General features: G+C 43.3%; 1 protein-coding gene across 1 annotated transcript in view; it reads left to right on the top strand.

The window, feature by feature from the left end:
* GUCY2C (guanylate cyclase 2C) overlaps positions 1–11,898 on the top strand; it is a 134,944-nt gene extending 123,046 nt beyond the window's left edge. The window contains exons 25-30 of the mRNA XM_044227720.1: positions 1,825–2,017; positions 3,488–3,662; positions 6,337–6,435; positions 8,065–8,159; positions 10,011–10,087; positions 11,322–11,898. Coding sequence (XP_044083655.1) covers positions 1,825–2,017; positions 3,488–3,662; positions 6,337–6,435; positions 8,065–8,159; positions 10,011–10,087; positions 11,322–11,499 — 817 coding nt within the window. The 3' untranslated portion in view covers positions 11,500–11,898. The remainder of the gene's footprint in view (positions 1–1,824; positions 2,018–3,487; positions 3,663–6,336; positions 6,436–8,064; positions 8,160–10,010; positions 10,088–11,321) is intronic.
* The last annotated feature ends 2,136 nt before the right edge of the window (positions 11,899–14,034 follow it).

Raw genomic sequence — 14,034 nt, 5'->3', positions numbered from 1 at the left:
GATGTAGGAACCAGATACTACTTAAACACTTATTTAACTTATTTAAACAATGCCCCTTGGCTTTTGAGACAGTAAAATAGAAGTTTTTTTTTCTTGCGGGGGGCCTCTCCAAGACATCCACTATGTTCGCTAATCTGCTTGTGTCAGCAACAACCTGTACCAAAGCTCGCCAGGTTGAGTCACCGCTCTTCATTTATCCTACAACATTAGTTTCTCTCTCTGGGTAATGTACTAGTTTCCAAGCCATATGACTTTTCAGATATAAGCAGTAATAGGAAGGGTAAAGATGGTGAAATGTCCAATTTTATCATTACATTTTTGTAGCCTTCAAAAAATTTGCACCCTTATACTGGGCAGGTAAGAACCACCACCCCAGAAGAGCCCTGAGAATTGAACCAACCACATCACTGGGATGTTTCTCAAAGGTCCCAGGCTTTATCATTGTACCAATTGAAAAGCCTTCCCTCAATGCTTTGGAGGTTCTCACCACGAGTGTTGCATGTCCTTGTAGTTAATGAACTGCTTTCTGGGAGAATGGCAGACATGCCTCCTTCGATACAATCAGCATACCTCCAGATCTTCCTTGTCTCCATGAATACCCAAGGTCTGGGTTGTGGAGGAGATACCCTGCAGTAAAAAGGCTGAAAGGCGGATGTTACTGAGTACTAGATCTGCCCTTAGTGGCTATGGGGCCTTGTGAGCATCATACTTTATTTTTAAGCCTCAGTGATCTCAGTGACCTCCATGGCACTTCCCAGCAGCCATGTTCTGATTCTAGTGGTTCCATACTTGGATCCTTTACAGAGAGATCCTAAGGGGAGACAGGGAGCAGCAAGTCTCATGTTGGCCCCACCCATTTTCTCAATGAAAGGACAACTTGGCATGTCAAGAAAGTATGGTGTGGAGTTCCTTCTTTGTGGTTCTCTCTGAATTCTGAGTCTGATATACTACTCCTTTGATTTCTGCAACAAAGATATTCTAAGTTGTTTTTATCTGACCTCTGCCATTTTACCATAATTTTAACTTGTTTACATAGTGACTGACTTTGCTTTTTAAAGGACCCAAATCTACCTCAAAAAATATATCAAATAAGTTCTTGCTCAGAATATATCAAACTTAATTTTTAAATGCATTATTCTTTTATGGTGATATTAAACAGTGCCGTGTAAAATATGCCTGGGGGGCAAAACTTGGCTCTAATGAAAAAAGTCAGGTCTGGGGCGCGGGGTGGCTCAGTTGGTTGAGCGACTGCCTTTGGCTCAGGTCATGATCCCAGAGTCTCGGGATCAAGTCCTGCATCGGGCTCCCAGCTCCATGGGGAGTCTGCTTCTCCCTCTGAACTTCAACCCTCTCGTGTTCTGTCTCACTCACTCTCTCAAATAAATAAAATCTTTTTTAAAATTAAAAAAAAAAAAGTCAGGTCTGACAGCTGCAGTGATTCAAACTCTTACATTAATGACACTCCTCAGCTTCTGAATGTAGAGCTACATCTAGAAGAAGCTGACTATCAATAGAGTGGCAAAAAGTGGGCAAGTGTGAATACATATGAGGGTTATATCTGTGTTAGAGTTATATTAACATGCTTATTAGAGTTAATAATCAAGTATCAAGTTGATGCTAACCCTGTGTATATTCCTCTGAGTTCAAATGTGTGTGTAAGTGATATATTGCAACAGTCAGTATGTGCAACCAGTCTTTGCTTCCTGGTCACCCCCACCCAAATTCTAGAATTCCTTGTGGGTTGTTACTACTGTCTCAAAGATTTATGCAAGATTAAAAAAAAATTACTGAAGTCGAAGTCATTTTTTCCCCTTTCTCATCTAGGCTAGTGGTAAAGTCTCTGAAGGAGAAGGGAATTGTGGAGCCTGAATTGTATGAGGAAGTGACAATCTACTTCAGTGACATTGTAGGTTTCACCACCATCTGCAAATACAGCACCCCCATGGAAGTGGTGGACATGCTCAATGACATCTACAAGAGTTTTGACCACATTCTTGATCACCATGATGTGTACAAGGTAACCACTTCACCTAACAGGCTGAAATGGCTGTACTACCCCTGGCCAGCAGCCAAAGTTGGTTGGTTCCTATTATTATTCAGATCTTGTCCTAATTTAAGATTTCATGAATTCATGGTTGAATCTGAAGCTAAAGATGCAGGGAAGTAAGAGTAACAAGGGTCAGAAGTCGGAATGCCCTTGTGATTTGAAGAAGCAGTTTGAAAGAAACAACATAAAGTTCATCAGGAATGAACTTTGGGTACTAAACTGAGAGAAGATGGCATTCTCTCAAATCATCTTTTTAAAAAAAATGGACAGTGTGTAGACTGATTACCAAGGAAGCAGAGAAGACACTGGAGCTATAAAGTAGAATAGGAATCTGTTGTTGAAATAGCAAGCAGCATTCATAAAAGACTAAAGAAGAACAGGGGGAACATTCTGTAAGTTCAGTACTCTGACTGGAGTGCAGACACCTTTTGGGCTCATAATGTCTGAGAAGAGTAAAGGAGAATTGAATTCCCACATTTTCATGTTGGAAAAGCAGCAGAGCTTATGGAGCACGTAACTTAGAGCTATTTGTTCAAATCCCAACTGGCCCTACCTGTGTGACCTTATAAAGTACATTTAACTTTGTCAAGTTTCAGTTTCCCTATCTGTAGAGTGGGATGATCATAACACTGAACTCAGTGGGTTACTGTGAAAGCTATTGAGATAAACAATATGCCTGAAATACTATCTGCTCAAGCAAAACTTAGATGTCACTCATGTAACAGTCTGTCATAATGCCTGTTACCCACAGAGATGATGTCCCTTTTAGGGTTTGTCTTAGCACTGTCTTCACCCTATGTAGTAGGTCAGAAAGGCATATAGTTCTTGGTGGATAGGAAATGGTTATGTGTTTTAGAGATAGTTGGCAAAGAGAAGTTGACGGCTAATAAACATGAACTATATGGTTATGAAAATAAAATTAAAAGAGAGGTCATTTATCAAAGAATTATGTTTATAGGATACTGTTGATACAATTTTACTTACTGTGAAAAGGGTTTGAAATTGCTATACTATAATAATGTACATTACATCTTGAAGGAGCCTACAATTATTTTTTGTCAAATAGGACATGAGAAAAAATGTTCAGTGTTAAAGGTGACTTTTCCGGTAATTACAAATGTTCCTGAAATTATATACAACCATTCAGACTATGTAAACATTATAAAAGTGTCACCACATCTAGGTGGTTTATATTATTATGAAGTACTTTCATAGGTCAAAATATTTTATAGCTGCTTTACCATTCATTTAAATAAACTATAAAACCATAAAGAAATTAGCAGAGACCTGCTCTTGAGCTAGTCTCAGGAAAAGTAGTATGGGGCTATGTTCACACTGAGTTCTCAAAAGCTTTTGTTTTGATATGCCATCAACTGCTTGTTTTTTATTTCTTCTGCCTTTTGAAGGGGTAGGACCACTAACAAGCAACTATTTCCACAGGTGGAAACCATTGGCGATGCCTACATGGTGGCCAGTGGTTTACCCAAAAGGAATGGCAACAGGCATGCAATCGACATTGCCAAGATGGCCTTGGACATCCTCAGCTTCATGGGGACCTTCGAGCTGGAGCATCTTCCCGGCCTCCCCATATGGATTCGCATTGGAGTTCACTCTGGTACGGAGTTAATAAGCAGGGTACCAAATGGGAACCATATGAATCTCTGTGCACCAACTAAATCAGAAAGGATAAAGGGTCTCCAGATGTGATTGATTTTCCCATGAAGTTTCCTCTTGAATCTGCCTGCCAAATATGACATCCCATTACACATCCTGACAGAAGTCGAACCTCCTTCCTGAGTTCTAGGGAACAACACCTTCTGTAGCAACCTTTCGCTCCTGGAATGATAAACACCAACCACAGACTAAAATGACAGCCTCCAGACTTCCTCCTATTTAAGTCCCTAATATTTACTATTTCATTTATTTCCTCCCCTTTCCTTCCCTCTCCATTGCCCCCAACGTCTGTTATTGTTATTGTGTTTTCTTTTTAAAAAAGATTTTATTTATTTATTTGACAGAGAGAAATCACAAGTAGATGGAGAGGCAGGCAGAGAGAGAAAGAGAGAGGGAAGCAGGCTCCCCGCTGAGCAGAGAGCCCGATGCGGGACTCGATCCCAGGACCCTGAGATCATGACCTGAGCCGAAGGCAGTGGCTTCCCACTGAGCCACCCAGGCGCCCCTGTTATTGTTTTATTTTGTTTTCCCCATTACACAAATATAATATCTTTCACAGATTGGATTATCTACAGGGAGGGAAAAGCTGGTAAAATCCTACAATGAAAGGGCATTTATGTCTTCCCCATCCCCGTCTATAGTACAGAAAATACATGGATCACTTCAAAGACCAGGAAAGATACTCACCCTAGAATGTAGAGATTTGAGAAAATGAGCTACAAACGTTATAGAAAAATGAAGTTGGAAAGGAACTCAGGAGTCATCTAGAATAATCCTTTATGGGGCACAACTTATTTTTCGAGGTTCCAAGACAAGTAATACTATAGCTACCTTTGGAATAATCCCAGGATTCCCTGAAAACTCACTGTTTCCAAAGTCAACTCACTCCATTACTGGTGATAATTATTAGACAGCCTTTCCTTGTTTTAAATTAAATCACATCTCCTTACACTTTCTGTCATTACTTTTTTCTGCCTTCCCTGGCTTACAGAAGACTCAAAATACAGAAAGCCCAAGATCACTCCAGGCTGTGTGGTGAGGACCAGACAACTGCACTGCAAAAGTCATTCTCTGTCCACAATGCCTGGCAGAGAGCCTGGCAGTAAACACTTACTGATTTGATAATGATCCAGGAGATTTTCAAAGTAAAAGTAAATAGAAGTTAAAAATTTCTGCCACAATCATGTCCGCAGCTATATATCAGAGATGTTTCCATATGTACATGAGGGGACTTCTGGGTCGTTTCCCCAGCCAGTAACAGCAGGCTATCCCTTTTCTGACTTATCACAGATTGCCAGGCCTGGACGGAGGGCCAGCAGCACAGTGACTGAGCCGAGTCAGGGAGGACGGAGCTCTGGGTTCCAGCCCCATCTCTTTCCCACTGTGACCAAAGCAAACCTGAGGCGACCACCAGTGCCCCAAGTTCACCACACTGGGCTGGAGTGAGCAGAGATATTAGGCACACATACTTGGAGGGGGTTAGCCCTCAGAAATTAAGAAGTGGCAGTTAAATATTGATAGTTGAAGGCAAGACTTCTGCAGGAATCTTCTGCCACTTGGCCCTTCCCGGCTTCACTCCCATGTTAGAGTAAAGAGGCAACGTAATTGGACCTAGCGGACCTCGGGCACAGATCAGAGATCTGAATCAGTAGCTGCCTTTCCTGCTCCTTCCCTTCCATAGGCTTCTGCTGCTTTTGTTTCTCGTTGCTGTTATTCGGTTGTTTTGTGTTTTGCACTGAACCTAACAAAGGGCTCGGCACTCGAAGGAAGATCCGGTATTTTGATTTTTTTTTTTTCAGTGTTCATAATCACAGAGAATCTATAGGATAAACCTACAAAGAAACTCATGTAGGTCAAAACCCAATAAGCCAACTAGAAAATCAAGTTCCCATTATCCAAAACCGGTTTTGCAATTTCTGAGTTACTCTTTAACATCTAAAATCTGTCACTCCTCACATTAGGTCATTCCACACAAATACTTGGGTAACCACCCCCTTCCTTCCCCAGTATGCTGCTGGGCCTGGTCTCTCCTTGGTTTCTGGCTTCTTGTAAGAATGCCCTTGTGCCACAGGCTCTGCAGTCCATCTGCATTCACGCAGGGCGCAGGAAATGCCCGGGGACAGTAATGCAAGTCCTCATCTTCTGGGTCTCCCATTATTGTGTCGCCAGTCTGAGAATGCTAGTCTGAGTAAATTAATCAAAATGTGATCCCTGAGCCTTTGAGTGAAGCATGGCCTCCAGCCGTTAAGAGCTCAGAGCTGTGTGGCCTGGCACAGTAGGCCAGCCGCGGGAGAGTTTTCATCCTCCCTGAGAACCTCCTATTAAACATATTAAGAAGGACTTCCCACCTTAGCAGCCTGGAGCTCTGGATGCCTTTCTATTTTGTGCAAATGTACTTTTCTGTGCTATCTGTAGCAAAATATCTTCTAGAAGCTTGTCTGGCTGTAACAATGCTTTCCTCATTGAATATATCCATTTAACAAAAGTCACAGCTCACTTCTCACAGCTCCATAGAATGAAGGATTCAGCACTGTGACGCTGAGAAAAGGCTTCCCCACTTTAAGTCCACACTGTGATTGCTTCTGCTGCCACTTCCTGCTTTCTGTGCATTTCAGGTCCCTGCGCTGCTGGAGTCGTGGGGATCAAGATGCCTCGTTATTGCCTATTTGGAGACACCGTCAACACAGCCTCGAGGATGGAATCCACTGGCCTCCGTAAGAAAGGAGATCGCTTTCCGTAGAGGAGGATTGTGTATTGCAGGAGAGGGGAACTGTAACATAAAATGCACAATAAGGAGCTACAAAGAACTAGTGAGATGAAGAGTCACTTTCCACATGGACTGGACATGGGCCTCAGTCAGTCCAGTTCTTGCAACATTTGCTTTCATTGTTGCCATTGCCTGAGAATTTCTGTGTTCTTCCTTTCTAGCTCATTAGTAGACTATTTCTGTTCGTTTTGGTTCATTTGCAATGCATTCAGGCATGCTCTACCTGGAATAGTCATAAAATTTAGCATAAATCCATGTAAGTTAAAAAAAAAATTCAGTGGGTTAGATATGGAACATACGCTGGCTCGCTTTCCTATTCCTCTTTTGTTTTCCTGAAAATTGGCTTTAGTAAAGGAAAATATAAGTATTTATTATATGCGGAAGCCTATATTGCATTCACCTGAAAGGGTGGACGCACCATGAGCTCCGTGTAGTAGATGCTCAATAAATTTTTTTTAAAAGATTTTATTTATTTATTTATTTATTTATTTAACAGATATCACAGGTAAGCAGAGAGGCAGGCAGAGAGAGAGGGGAAAGGGGTAAAGGAGCCCAATGTGGAGCTCAGTCCCAGGACTCTGGGATCATGACCTGAGCAGAAGGCAGAGGCTTAACCCACTGAGCCACCCATGCGCCCCAATGCTCAATAAATATTGGAGACCATAATAGTAACAGAAATCTAGATAAGAGAGAAAGCAAGCTTTGGTAGGTGGGGCTGACAAAAACATAGGTGCAGAGTGGTATCTTGGCAGTCTACTGACAAACTGTTACTGGTTTGTACAGGAAAGTCATGGTATAAAGGAAAGGACAGATTTGGGTTACCATTATAACTGTACAGATCACTCTCTGTATAAGCCGGAGGTGGGGGGCAGTTGCCTCATCTTTCTAGTTATCAGAAGGTAGAAGGAATAAATAGAGGATGGGATACCAGTCTTGCTGGAAGGGTCTCCAGAAGGAGTTGACATGATGTATGTTAAACATTTAGTGATCCTCAGATACATGGCAGGTGTATAATATAGGACTGCCATTATCCTTACTATTGTCATTGTCTGTGGCCCCCATGGTGGGAACAGTGGTATACCAATGGTGGACCATGAATGTCAGTGACTTCACCAACTGCTTGTCAGAAGGATGACAGTACCCCAAAAGAGTAACACCTAAGAAAGTCATGACCCGATCACTCTCTCCTGAATCTCCACCTTGCTGCTAACACTTAAGCTGCTAATTAGAACTTTCACAACAGGGACCCAAAACCAAATTGCAGCTGTCAAGCTCAGCACCACAAACTAAATCCAAACCAAGATACAGGAGGCACCTCTCTGAGAAGGAGGGAGGATCTTTCGAGCACAACCTAGGGAGCCCCTTCACTCAGAACCCCAAAAAGCAATGCCAGGTCCTCTTTCATTCCATATGTGATAGTATTTGTCTCACAGGTCGTATTTTTAAGGGCCCTTTCACCAAAATATCTCAGCTGTCAAGAACTCCTGTAACAAGTGTCCTGAATCAAGTGGAAACAAACGTGTTCCTAGAATAGACTTCAAAATGGAGATTTTCATTGACTGTTTTGCATTTCCAGCCTTGAGAATTCATGTGAGCGGCTCCACAATAGCCATCCTGAAGAGAACCGAATGCCAGTTCCTGTACGAAGTGAGAGGGGAAACATACTTAAAGGTAAGGGGTCCACAGGGAGGGGACCCAGAAAAAGCACTCACTTGTGGGTCATCTCCTTGGAGACGGGGCATCCCATGGTCAATAATGTCAAGGAGCAAAAAGATGAAGAATCCTTTTCTGTACTCTTCACGGTGATCGCCCATTACCCCCTGTAGGAGAAGCCACTCCCAGAGGAATGCAAACTCAGAGCTTTTTTTGTATTTTGAACTAAGACTGATTTGTTATAAAATGCTACCACCATTTCTTCCACATACCTCCAAGTTTTGCTTCCACGTCTTCCCACAAAGCCGAGAGCTAAGGTCTGAGATGGAACTTATTTATTTATTTATTTATTTGGGAGAGAGCGAGCCTGGGGAGGTGGGTGAGGAGCAGAAGGAGGGGGAGAGAGAAACTCGAATAGACTCCATATTGAGCACAGAGCCCAACACAGGGCTCGATCCCACAACCTGAGATCATGACCTGAGGTGAAACCAAGAGTCGGATGCTCAACCCGCTGCGCCGCTTAGGTGCCCTGGGACTTATTTAAGCCAAAGCCCCCCATGCCTCCCTCCCTTACTCTCACTGCTGCTTCTTTCAAAAACCACCTCTCCCGGGGTTGCTTTACCATTTGGGAGCTCTGGACCTGTGATTGCCACCTGGGCCCTAGGCTTGCTGAGAAAGACCCTCTGTGGGTGTACATCAGCAATCTGGATTTTTAGTGAGTATTCAAGGTGATCAGGAAGCATGCCAACGATGGAGAATCACCAGTCTCTCTTCCCCAGGCTGTTGCTCTCCAAGTGTCTCTAGTTGGCTCTTGGGCTGCTTTTCCAGTGTCGTTCGAGTCCTTTCACAAATGGTCTGAAGCCAACTACTGATCATTAAGATGATCTGTCTCCAGAAGCCACAGTGCTTCTGGCCTTTACAATGTGACTACAACTTGGAAAAGCCTCTTTTCATGTAGACGTGCCCTAATATCACACTCACTATCCGTACAATTTTGCACAGAGCATTCCCCCCAACATAAGAGTGGTGTGTGCATGTCTGGAGTCCAAACACAGCCAGCCAACTACCGGTTTTAAAGATGAGTGATTTTTAGGGACACCAGAGTGGCTCAGTAAGTTGAGTGTCTGACTCTTGGTTTAGGCTTAGGTCATGATCTCAGAGTCATGAGATCAATTTCCGCTTCTGCTTGGGATTCTTTCTCTCCCTCTCCCTACCATGCATGCACTCTTGTTCTCTCTCAAATAAATAAACCTTTAAAGAAGAGTAATTTTTTAAATATATAGCCTTCCCATCTCCTTTTCAAATACAAGCTTTAGCGAAAACAGGATTTCCAATACATTTCCATTCATTTTATAGTCTCCAGATGGGTCCAGCAAATGTCACTTAATAAGCATGTCTTAGGATGAACACGTGTTTGTAATTTACATGCTTCAGGTGGGGAAACTGGCAGAAGGTTTGTGATGAAATCTTGTGGCAAAAAGGGCTCGAAGAAAAAGTGGGTGATGAAAACCAGTTGGATGTCTTAGTGAAGCAGGATTGGACACAAATTTTCTTCTTTTTTCATTTAGAGTTCTTTTGATGTTGCTATAACAACACTTTGAAATATCTTTTGGGGAAAAAAGAGAACTGTACTTTGAAAAAAAATACATCTGGGGAATGAGAGATGTATTTTTAAAAAGACACTTGGAAAGAAAGATGTGTCTGGAGGGAATGCAAATCACATCAGAACATGGGTTCCGCTAAAGTGTGGACACTCATGAGAAACATGGAAGTGACGGGTCTCTTGGAAATGGATGTTTGTCAGTGCGGTGGGCTAGAACAGACCTGTCTCACTGACCTTCATGGCACCCACCTTTCTTATCTCCCCAGGGAAGAGGAACTGAGACGACCTACTGGCTGACGGGGGTGAAGGGCCAGGAGTACAACCTGCCGACCCCTCCTACTGTGTAAGCTGCTGGGTGTGGCGGGGCGGGACAGGGCAGCGGAAGTCTTGGCTTTATCATTCCTGCTGTGTACAGCCATAACTGTTGGCAAGTGCTCTGCCTGTGGCAATGATACATTGAATACACGGCCAGGGACTACCTACATGAGAAGTCTAGAAACCTCCCTTCTCCGGCTGCCAGAAGTTGGGTGTTCCAGGCACGCTCAGAATGGAGGAGAGCGGACAGCTCACCTCCCGCAGATCTGGTTCAGACCAGAGGAGGGCGTTCTGGTGGCCAAGAGGCCCTCTGCGACTGGACCCCTGCCGTCAGCTTTCTGCTAGGCTGCCTGATGGAAACAGGACCTCCCCTCCTCCGCCTCCCCCCCAGGCCTGTGGTTCTGGGTTATCACATGGAAGCTATGTTCTCCCACAGATGAGGAAGGCCAAGTTTCAAGTCTAACGAACAGGTTTCAGTTCTCTTCATGGTGACCAAGAGGGTCACCCCATTGCATATTTGGTTGCTGCAGTCAGTCACATGGCTGTTGGGGTGGCTTTTGATATGGTCAAGAGACCCTGGCTTGCAGATTCTCAGATGCTGGACCCAGATTTGGCAAGCCTCTAGGGAAGCCGAAACAAGCCAGATCTTCCCCGGGCCACAGGGGAGCTGGCCCCTTATTGGAGCCCTCAGGTCCACTCCAAACTCTTAAAACCCTCCATCCCTTCGGAGGCCTCCCCAGACAAGATCCACACCCCAGAACGTGTGGGACCAAGTCCTCAGAGTTGGGTTGCAGGGCCCCACCGCTATTGTCCTGGCGTTGTTTGCCCTCCCTGCAGTGGCATGTGGAAACGTAACCACTCTTCCAAAGCCGAGCAGCGTGTCATTCCACTTTGAAATTGAAATAGACTTTTTTTAATTTAATTTTTTCAGTGTTCTAAGATTCACTGTTTATGCACCACACCCAGTGCTCCATGCGATACGTGCCCTCCTTAGTACCCATCACCAGGCTCACCTAAGTTGAAATAGAATTTTCTGTTTGAAATGTATCCTGCTTTTTCCACAAATGCACAGAGCAGGGATGATAGCTCTTATAAGCCCATCAAAAGCAAGGCTCTTTCTCTATTCTCTGGGTTTCCCGTGGTTGGCACGGACTAAGCACTCAAATAAGTATTTGGTAAATGGAACTGATTGTTCTGGAGCAACGAAATAGTCTGTATGAATTGCTGAGAAGTTCCGTTTTCCCTCCCCACTCTCTTCCCAGGGAGAATCAGCAGCGCTTGCAAGCCGAATTTTCTGACATGATCGCAAACTCTTTACAGAAAAGGCAGGCGGCGGGGATAAGAAGCCGAAAACCCACACGGGTGGCCAGCTACAAACGGGGCACTCTGGAGTACTTGCAGTTGAACACGACCGACAAGGAGAGCAGCCAAGCGAATTAAGCACAGCTGCACTAAGGCAGCGGCCTCAAGTGTCCCAGAGACCTCCAAGCAGAGGCAGACTTTGATGCGCTCTGCTTGACCATGGCTGCCAGGGCGGGAACACAGACTGGCTTCTGTGAATCAGATGTGCACACGCTGTGCAAAAATTACCTTTTACTCTGGAGTCTGATCTCAACAGTGGCTCCACGGAGCTGCCCCCTGGGAAAGAAGAAGAATAGATGGACTGTCTGGAAACTGAAGAGATTGTATTCTTATTCCATTTGTTTGGGTTTGGTTTACTGGCTGGCTCTTTTTCCTTCTGTATTCATGAGCGTTTTTAAATTGTCACGATTATATTTTAAGTACCCTATCTCCACTAAATTATATTTAACTCATAATTTTTGCAGAAAATATGCTCTATGGTAGGCAAGAATAAAAGTTAAAAAGGTACCGAGTCTGTGTGTGTGTCCAACGACCCCAGCCACTTTCCATCTTCGCCGGCCACCACTTGTGTTCACTGGACAACGGATGACAGCCCCCAGGGAGGCGAGGCAAAGCTAGCAGTGTGGTTCAGGGCTAAGAACCTGGATGTTCAGTATCACCCGCTACACACAAGAGGATTTTATGTCTAGCCTTCTACCATGGGAGGCAGGGCCTACATCTGTCTCCAATCTGAGATAAAGGTCAAATCTTATTTACTAGAAAAGACAGATACTTGAAACTCTGCAAATATCCCCTTCCTGCCATCCAGCAGCCATCTTATGCCCCCCCTTCTTATGGCATCCCAGCCTGACTCATTTGCTTGAAATCTCAGGAGGAATGGCAAAGGGCGGCTGGTGTGAAGTAGATTCGAATCAGAAAGGCAAGAATGTAACACTTCTGTCACTCATCTGAAGGAAACTGTTTTGATCACATAACTCTTGCCCCACCTCTACTACAAAAACCACACCAGAGATCAGGAAACACGCAATATTTTCTCCTTCATCTGGAAAAGGGTAAAATCAAAAATAATAAACTATCTCCTGATGTATAGGGTTAGCCCTTCATATGTGGCAAGAGTCCTTACCTGGAAACTGGAAGTTTATAATTTCTGCCTTGGCGTCTCTGCAATGGCTTCACAATTCCAAAGAAATAGGCTTATAAAGCAAGAATTGTTTGCATACATGCAAGATAGCTCAAAAAGTTTGTGACCCAAAAATTCTATGTGAAAAAAGTACAAGGGGAAGTACTGGGTAGAAACAAGAACCAAATTCAAGAGGAATACAGGAAATCCTAGAATCAATTTTTTATACCTTTGATATATACTCCTCTTGAGACATGCAAGATCTGACTTAAAAATATTGAAGTAGGGGCACCTGGGTGGCTCAGTGGGTTAAAGCCTCTGCCTTCTGCTCGGGTCTTGATCCCAGGGTCCTGGGATGGAGCCCCACATCGGGCTCTCTGCTCAGCGGGAAGCCTGCTTCCCTCTCTCTCTGCCTGCCTCTCTGCCTACTTGTGATCTCTGTCTGTCAAATAAATAAATAAAAATTTAAAAAATATATTGAAGTAATAATAAGCTAAATTAATAGCTATGTGTTTTTTCTGTTTAGTGCCAAATATCCAGTATCAAGAAAGGAATTACGAATGAAAAAGGCAATTTTATCTTATTTTCCTTTTTTATAATCCCCTAGAAATCAGTGAACATAACAAATTATAGAGGAGACAACTAAAGAAACAAATACTCAAGATTTTAAACTTTAATTTCAATTAAAGATAAGTGATTTTTAAATATATAAAATATAGATGCAGGGCGCCTGGGTGGCTCAGTGGGTTAAGCCTCTGCCTTTGGCTCAGCTCATGATCTCAGGATCCTGGGGTTGAGCCCCACATGGGGCTCTCTGCTCATCAGGGAGCCTGCTTCCCCCCACCCCCATGCCTCTGCCTGCCTCTCTGCCTACTTGTGATCTCTGTCAAATAAATAAATCTTTTAAATATATATATATAAAAAATATATATATATACACACACATATATATATATATATATGCATGCATAACTGTTCAAAAACTGATATCTGGAATAAAAATAAAGGAAAAAACTTGAGCAATGCTTACTTCCTCAGACCTCAAGCAGGAAAAAGATCTCCCTCAAAGTTAATCTCATCATCATAAAAGGCTGATCTATAAATCTGCTGATCTATAGGTTAGGTGACCAGATAGATCTAGGCCATGATCAAGCAAGAAATGACTTTGTAAATATTTTGAAATCCTCAGAATGGCAGAGAAAATAGAAATAGAAAATAGAAACTATGTTGACATAAGGTCTTTAACATAATATCCCACTGGAAGAAGATACCAGAAGTAGAGCAGAGAAAGGAGGGAGAGAAGACAATAATTTCTATAGCAGTTTTAAAGGACTCAGCTGGGAGCTACATTAACCATTCAATGGAATCCACTCAGTGCAGCCCAACAGAACTATGTCAGTATCATATGGACATTTATTAGCTTTTTATTTTGAAAAAATAATAATGTCACAGGAAGTTACAAGAAGAGTACGGGAGGGCCTCTGGTCCAGACA

This window comes from Neovison vison, chromosome 12 (genome assembly GCF_020171115.1).
Source record: "Neovison vison isolate M4711 chromosome 12, ASM_NN_V1, whole genome shotgun sequence".
Taxonomy (NCBI): domain Eukaryota; kingdom Metazoa; phylum Chordata; class Mammalia; order Carnivora; family Mustelidae; genus Neogale; species Neogale vison.
Note: the sequence above shows the minus strand (reverse complement) of the source record. Positions and strands in the feature narration are given on the sequence as shown.